General features: G+C 37.0%; 2 protein-coding genes across 2 annotated transcripts; one reads left to right on the plus strand and one right to left on the minus strand.

Annotated features, from left to right (window-relative positions):
- The first annotated feature begins 4,252 nt into the window (after nucleotides 1-4,252).
- Nucleotides 4,253-5,492, plus strand: LOC118344219 (glutathione S-transferase T3-like). Its single transcript, XM_035684344.1, has 2 exons — nucleotides 4,253-4,684; nucleotides 4,792-5,492. The coding sequence occupies exons 1-2, from the start codon at nucleotides 4,253-4,255 to the stop codon at nucleotides 5,332-5,334; spliced, it is 975 nt and encodes a 324-aa protein (XP_035540237.1). The 3' UTR covers nucleotides 5,335-5,492.
- Nucleotides 5,493-6,529: 1,037 nt separating this feature from the next.
- Nucleotides 6,530-7,902, minus strand: LOC109017516. Its single transcript, XM_018999763.2, has 2 exons — nucleotides 7,263-7,902; nucleotides 6,530-7,106 (listed from the first exon to the last, which is right to left on the minus strand). The coding sequence occupies exons 1-2, from the start codon at nucleotides 7,531-7,533 to the stop codon at nucleotides 6,604-6,606; spliced, it is 774 nt and encodes a 257-aa protein (XP_018855308.2). The 5' UTR covers nucleotides 7,534-7,902; the 3' UTR covers nucleotides 6,530-6,603.

Below are 7,902 nucleotides of genomic sequence, written 5' to 3' on the forward strand. Positions count from 1 at the left end.
AAGATTACAAGAAGACATTTCTTAAAGTCATTGGTTTCTTAAAAGTTGACTAGAAAGATTACAAATTTGTGGCTTGCCACGGTCTCTCTTTCAGTGAAACAAAGGAAAATTAAGAGCAGGTACACCTTCTAGCAAATTTAAAAGGTTGACAAATACATGCTTTAGATCTTTGGAAAAGGAAATCATGTAAGGTAAATCTGTATTCTTTCCTGAGTGGTTGCCAAAGTAGTTAAGCCATGGAGTATTGCCACAAGCCTTGTCTAGCCTTTCCTTAGTAAACTAGTTCCTTGCCCGATTGTTTGTGCATGTATATTTGTCACCACTGAAACCTAGATCAAACAGACCACAGAAAAGATAAAGCATCCCTGAACTGAACCATTTGCCTGTATGGTCTGATGGATGCCCCATATTTCTCCCTTTGATGGGTGATTTTATTAAAATCACCAAAACAAAGCCAAGGGATGTGGTTAGCAGGCTTTAAAAGTTCTAACAATGTCTAGCTTTCAAGTCTTTTTGCAATATTGGGATGGCCATAAAGACCAATGATTTGTCATCTTAGAAGCTTTAAGGGGAGACTTAGCATAGCAAATATGTGCCAATTGTTATAGGTTAGGACCTCAACACCTGTTTCAGAATTCCAAAGTAAAGCTAGCCCTCCATTCCTACCTTTGCTTCCACACAAAAAAATTGTCATATCCCAACTTTATTCTGATTCTTTCCATTTTACCATGGTTGCACTTGGTTTCAAGGAGGAAAACCAAGTGGGGCTGCTTTGACTTCACCAAGAGGTGAAGTTCTTGAACTGTTCTAGGGTTCCCAAGCCCTCGACAGTTCCAGCTCAGGAATTCATTGGGATTGGTGGGGCTGCATTGTAGCCTCCACCATACATGCCTAAGTTTTGCTCAAAACAAGCGTCAGCTGTTGCTTCTGTTTCTTGTTTGCCTGAGTAGTTCGCATGTTAAGTCCCTCCCTAGCATTCCTTTTAGCATTAGTGCCAAGAAGGGGAGTACTGACATTGTTGGTTACCTCAGAGAGCACAGAAAGTTGCCTTCTTGCCTTTGTTTTCCATGTGTTGCCTCTCAGAGCATTGGCAATGGACTAGCCATTTGCCAATGCAAGTCTAACTTAAAGGTAAAAAGAGAAAAAAATGCCCACATCGGCCTAGCTAAATATTGAAAGTTCAACATTTTAGCTACAGTATTTCTTCATCTCTCGCCAAGTCTGGCGAGCTACTGCACACAAGCGAAATGTTTATTTTAATAATTTCTTGCTCCCGCTTAAACTTTTCCCTCAGTTTTTCCCTATCTTCTTCCCGAAACCACATTTCTTCTTTCTTTCTTTTCTCTCCCGAAAATCATTCTCTTCCTTTCTTTCTTTCTTTCCCCTTGTTTGTCTTCATCCCGAAACCCCCATTTCCTCTTTATTTTTTTTTTCCCCCGAACTCATCTTCCTTTCGTCTTCGACCTTCAGCCTTCGAAGCCGATTTCTTCTTTATTTTCTTTCTTTCTCCCGAAACCCATTCGAAATCCTTTCGTCGTCGCCCTTGTTTCCCGTTCTCCCGAACCTTCTCTCCCAAAACTCATTCTCTCCTTCTCTTCCGGCCTTTCTTTCTCTCCTCTTCGTCTCTTCTTCACCCTTTTCTTTATTTCTCCCGAAACCCTCTTCTCCTCTTATCTTTCTCGCCATTTTACGCCTTCTCCCGAAACTCCCGAAACAAAGCAGGTCTTCTTCGTCTTCTCCTCACTGGAAGCGTCGGCTGGTGGTAAGTTTTCTCACTCACTCTCTGTTTTACTCACGGGGTCTCACATCCCCGATTATTTAAACACGCACACACTCAGAAATCTTTGTAATCACATGATTAAATTTTTGGGTTTTACAAAAACAGAGTTGGAGGCAAACACAATCACTGGACCGTGTGGCACGCTCGTGAACTGCAATCGATCCCCACGTCCAGGTTTAGGTATGGATGATGCTGTTTTGCGGATTGTTTGCAATTTATACAATATTTATTTGGGGATGTATATTTTTTTTTATAAGAATTTGTGGACTGTATATATAGACGTGATTTGTGGAGATTTATGAGGGTTTTATTTATTGGATTCAAACCTTGTGCAATGTTGTTGGTTATTGGTATTCTGAGTGCAATTGTTGTGATTATGCCTCTGTTATTGCAAATCTTTGACTGTGTTCATATAACTTCAAGACACATAAATTGACTACCATATTAATTGATGACTACACTTGAGTTCCATCAAATGTAAGGGCTGATCATCAACTGAAAAATGGACTGTTAGTGTGTTGAAATTAGTTAGAAGATATTAAGGCCAAATGGTCTGTACGTATGAGCTCAAACTAGTATTGAACTTTGTAATAGGAACATCATACATGCCTAGAATTTATGTCAAAACATTTCAAAATCTAGCATTTGATTCTTCTTCTTCTCTCCTTTACTCATTAGTGTGTACTTTGTGATTCAATGAAATAAGAACTACAATTGCAAGACATTTTATTATCTAATGCTTTTAATGGAATAACTTCCAGGTCATGCATGTCTAAAAGAATTTAATTTCTATATTATAAGCACATGACTCAATGAAATAAGCTATGTTGCTCTACACATTGTTTCAAAAAACTACATCTCTATATTATAAGCACATGACTCAATGAAATAAGCTATGTTGCTCTACACATTGTTTCAAAAAACTACATCTCCCTCCCTCTCCCTCATTTCACCAAAACCAAACGAAGGCAAAGATGTTAATATCTATGGCTTTTAATGGAATAACTTCCAGGTCATGCATGTCTAAAAGAATTTAATTTCTATATTATAAGCACATGACTCAATGAAATAAGCTATGTTGCTCTACACATTGTTTCAAAAAACTACATCTCCCTCCCTCTCCCTCATTTCACCAAAACCAAACGAAGGCAAAGATGTTAATATCTATGGCTTTTAATGGAATAACTTCCAGGTCATGCATGTCTAAAAGAATTTAATTTCTATATTATAAGCACATGACTCAATGAAATAAGCTATGTTGCTCTACACATTGTTTCAAAAAACTACATCTCCCTCCCTCTCCCTCATTTCACCAAAACCACTTAAAAGTATATATATATCTATTATAAATAAATTTATAAATTATGGAGTTAGGGTGATTTTGATATGATTCTCAAGTGAAATTGATATTTGACAGTCTATCTCAATAAAACATAATTTATGAATAGAAAACAGATAACTTAGCAGGGGCATAATAGTATAGTATTGTTGTTATAAAAGTATTCATAGCCATTCATTCACACCCAAACGAAGTTATTTACTCTTCATTCCTTTCCATTCCTCTTTTAAAATATTTAAACGTATTTGTTTCTTCCATAAAGAAGGCTTGGGCCAATCCAACACAATAGCATATTAAATATGAATTTGACAAGGAAAAAAAAAAGAGCATTGATACAGTTCAGCTGAATTTGATTTAATGAAACAGAAGAACAAATTCAACAAAGTCAGGCCTCTCTCTTTATTTAGACAAGTAGAGGGTGGAGAGGCTTAAAGCAATCAGTATGTAAGATGGGATTAGAGACACGGATATCAGCTCTAAGGGGCCACCCAATTCAACACTTCAAAACATATTACTTTCCTTTCTTCTGCATTACCAGCAGACTGCAATGCCAGGTTCTCCCTTGGAAGAAAATATATTTGATCGATAGGGACAAGTCGTACAGGAATCAAGCTTTGGGAGTTGCTCCTTAGCTTTTGTTCTATATATTTTCTGTATCTCCCGTGCGCTTTATTATTTGTTTTCAGAGAGAGGGGATCTTCCATTAATCTGTGGTGTAATTATTTGATGAATAATTATATAGTTGTCAAAGGGGAGCATATATATAATGAAAAATTCTATTCTCAAGCCTATCATATGTAAATTAAGCACACCTAGTAATTATAAAGTACCTTAAATGGTTGTTTGCTGTACATTCCATAATATAATATCATATATATTATGGAATGGATGTATGCTGTTTTAATATTTTTAGAACACAAAATAACCCTTGTACCTTTTATTCTCATTGGTTTTCATTATTCAATTTCCTTTGTTTATGCAATATGATGTTGAGATGCCTTGATGATGCTAAGATACTACAACATTCCATTATGAGATACCATATAATACAACAATATGGTGCTGAATATTTAATATTCGACTTGAATATTGTCCAATGTTCTGACTCCTTGAAAATTTAACCCTTTTCAAGGATGGACACACGTTTTGATGATGACCCCTTCTTCACTACACTATTGCAAAGTGGAGGAGGAGGTTGTAATAGCGCCCCAACGCAACATGGTAATGTTGTTGTCCAAGCAATCCCTAACGACGGTGAACAAAGGCATCCATCTAAAAAAGTTCAAAGAGGTGCATCGTTCACTGTTGAAGAGGATAACCTCCTCGTTTCAGTTTGGCTCAACATTAGCATTGATGCGATAAGGGGTACTGATCAAAAGTCTAGTCAATTGTGGGAAAGAATTACCTCATTTTACCATGAATATAAAAAATCCAACATTGCCAACCGTTCTGAGGGTTTTTTGATGAATCGATGGTCTACGATTCAAAAATGGACAAATAAATTTTGTGCATTTCTAGCACAAGTAGAGTCATTGCACCCGAGTGGTGCAACGGAGCAAGACAAGGTATGTTGTATCACGGAGCAAGATAAGGTATGTACCATCTTCCATCATTTATGCAATTTGTGATAGACTTGCTTATGAACTAACAAATATTCCTTCACTTTTTGTAGATTGAGAAGGCAAAGATGTTGTACAAAGAGATGGTAGGCTCCAATTTCACAATGGAGCACTGTTGGTGTCTTCTAAGACACCAACCAAAATGGCAACAGCACATCTCCACCGTTGGTAAAAAGAGAAGGTTACCAGAAAAAGTGTTTGGTGAAGTTGCTGTGGACATAGCCGACGATGACGTGGAGATTCTAACTGAGAGACCTCCAGGCAAAAAAGCTGAGAAAGAAAAGGAGAAGAAGCGGAAGTCGATGGAAGGCAACAATGGTGAGATCAAGATTGCTTTAGCTAAAATGACCGAGGATAGAGCGACATCCATGCAAGAGCGTAGAAATTCTGTGTTGAAGGGAGAAATAGAAAAATCTTTGGTATTTGACCTAAAGAAGAGGAAGTTTGAGGCAAAGATGATGCTGCTAGATCTAAGTGGCATGAATGCCATGCAGCAGCAGTATTTCGGCAGTATTCAACTCAAGATTTTTGAGGAATGGAGATCCCATTCCGGAGGTACATCTACATCTCCTTCAACTGCTTATGGAGATGTCTAAATAGTTAGTTGGTGATCTGATATGGACTGTTAGTGATCTAATGTGGACTGTTTTAGCTCATTTGTACAAATTAATGGACTGTTTTGTGGACTGAACTGTTTTTGTACAAATTTCTGGACTGTTTTAGCTCATTTATGCAATGTATTGGGATGAATTGTGGACTGTATTGAGTATTTGTGAGATGCTTTGGATAATTGTTGGACTATTTTGAGGTATTGTTGAACTGTTTTGAGGTATTTAGTGGATTGGTTTGGAAATTTGTGGACTGCTTTGTGGACTGTTTGTGGACTGCTTTGGGAATTTCTGGACTGCTTTATATTCTGTTTTGTGGACTGTTTTGTACAAATTTGTGGACTGCTTTGTGGACTGCTTTGGGAATTTCTGGACTGCTTTGGGAATTTCTGGACTGCTTTATATTCTGTTTTGTGGACTGTTTTGTACAAATTTGTGGACTGCTTTGGGAATTTCTGGACTGCTTTGGGAATTTCTAGACTGCTTTATATTCTGTTTTGTGGACTGTTTTGTACAAATTTGTGGACTGCTTTGTGGACTGTTTTGTGGACTGCTAAATTCAATTTATAGACTGCTTTGTGGACTGCTTTGTGGACTGCTTTATTATATATATTAACTGTTTTTGGGATAATTTGTGGACTATTTTAGCTCATTTATGGACTGTATTGGCATGAATTGTGGACTGTATTGGGTATTTGTGAACTGTTTTTTGGATAATTGTGGACTGTATTGGGTATTGGGCATTGGGATGAATTTTCTTCTATTTTAGCTATTTTTGGGATAATTGTATTCTATTTGTAAACTGTTTTTGGGATAATTTTCTTCTATTTTAGCTCATAATTTTCTTCTATTTTAGCTCATAATTTTCTTCTATTTTAGCTCATAATTTTCTTCTATTTTAGCTCATATATATTTTCTTCTATAATTTGCTTTATGTATTGGACATTTTATTGTTGCTATTAAATTTTCTTCTTTTGTTTTAGACATTGGGAGAGGGGACGTTTCTCATTTATTCACATCTTGAAATGCTATCACTAAAACATAATAACAATGGATGCGATTGAAATGCTATCACTAAAACATAACAATGGATGTAAATGAATATTTCTAAAAACTGAGGAATATTTGTAAATGTTGAAGATTTACAACATGAGAAATTAGAAATTTAACATCATAGCTTTACTTAAAGTTGAATGCAGAATTAAAAATTACATGAATTTCAAATTCTAAATTATAAATTTGAAACATAAATGCAAATTACGTACGACCATGAATATTCCATAAATGCTCGATAAGGTCGGTCTGGAGTTGACTATGAGTGCTTCTATCTCTAATTCGATGATGTTGTGCAATGAACTCTATGAATTCAGGTATATTATCACGCGAAATTGGCTCATTTGGAGTCTCTTCCGTTTGTTCATAAATAAATTGCTCAGCCCCAAGATATAGATGCCGCTCTTCTTCAACGATCATATTATGTAAGATAATGCATGCGTACATAATATCTTTTAGTACTTCAGGACGAAAAAACCTCGCAGGTCCACGCACAATTGCAAATCTACCTTGGAGTACTCCAAATGCACGCTCGACATCTTTCCTTGTAGACTCTTGGCAAGCGGCAAAGTGTTTTTTCTTATTTCCCTGAGGAGATGGAATTGTTTTTACTAATGTTGCCCACGAAGGATATATACCATCTGCAAGATAATATCCCATTGTATATTCATGACCATTGATTGTATAATTGCACGGAGGAGCACGACCTTCGGCCAACGCAGCAAAAACAGAAGATCGATCAAGTACATTGATATCGTTATGCGACCCAGGCAAACCAAAAAAAGCATGCCATATCCAAAGATCATAAGATGCAATAGCTTCTAAAATAATAGTAGGCTCATTCACGTGACCAGAATACATACCTTTCCATGCAGTAGGACAATTCTTCCATTTCCAATGCATACAATCAATGCTACCCAACATACCTGGAAATCCACGTCTTTGTCCGGCATCTAGTAACCTCACTATATCACTGCTGTTTGGAGATCTCAAATACTCACCCCCAAAAATTGAGACAATTGCCTTAACAAATTTTTTCATGCTTTGCCGTGCGGTGCTTTCTCCGATTCTTATGTACTCGTCCATTAGATCTGCGGTGACCCCATATGCTAGCATCCTAATTGCCGCAGTCATCTTTGAAGGGAAGACAATCCAAGCCTCCCACTGGCATCTCTCTTTTGGACAAAATAATCATCGTGAGAGACTATTGTATCATGTATGCGTAAAAAAAGATCACGACTCATTCGAAACCTCCTCCTAAAAAGATATGGCGGATATATTGGTGTTTCAGCAAAGTAATCATTCCAAAGGCGTTGATGACCTTCGAATGAATCACGTCTGATGAATCTACGACGTTGAGGAGTACGACGAGGTGTAGAAGATGTTCCCTCGGATATCATTGCAATTGCTTGCATCATATCCAACTCATGATCAGAATAATCATCATCAAAATTTGAAGAGGGATCCATAGTAAATTGAGGGAAGAAAACTAGAATTGGAGGA

Source organism: Juglans regia, chromosome 13 (genome assembly GCF_001411555.2).
Source record: "Juglans regia cultivar Chandler chromosome 13, Walnut 2.0, whole genome shotgun sequence".
Lineage (NCBI taxonomy): Eukaryota > Viridiplantae > Streptophyta > Magnoliopsida > Fagales > Juglandaceae > Juglans > Juglans regia.

What these genes read in the sequence shown, in the direction of transcription:
- LOC118344219 (XM_035684344.1), top strand. Translation starts at nt 4,253, where the DNA reads ATGGACACACGTTTTGATGATGACCCCTTCTTCACTACACTATTGCAA. An exon ending in GTGCAACGGAGCAAGACAAG is followed by an intron (nt 4,685 to 4,791) that starts GTATGTTGTATC and finishes CACTTTTTGTAG; the next exon opens with ATTGAGAAGGCAAAGATGTT.
- LOC109017516 (XM_018999763.2), bottom strand. Translation starts at nt 7,533, where the DNA reads ATGACTGCGGCAATTAGGATGCTAGCATATGGGGTCACCGCAGATCTA. An exon ending in TTGTCCTACTGCATGGAAAG is followed by an intron (nt 7,107 to 7,262) that starts GTATGTATTCTG and finishes CGTTGGCCGAAG; the next exon opens with GTCGTGCTCCTCCGTGCAAT.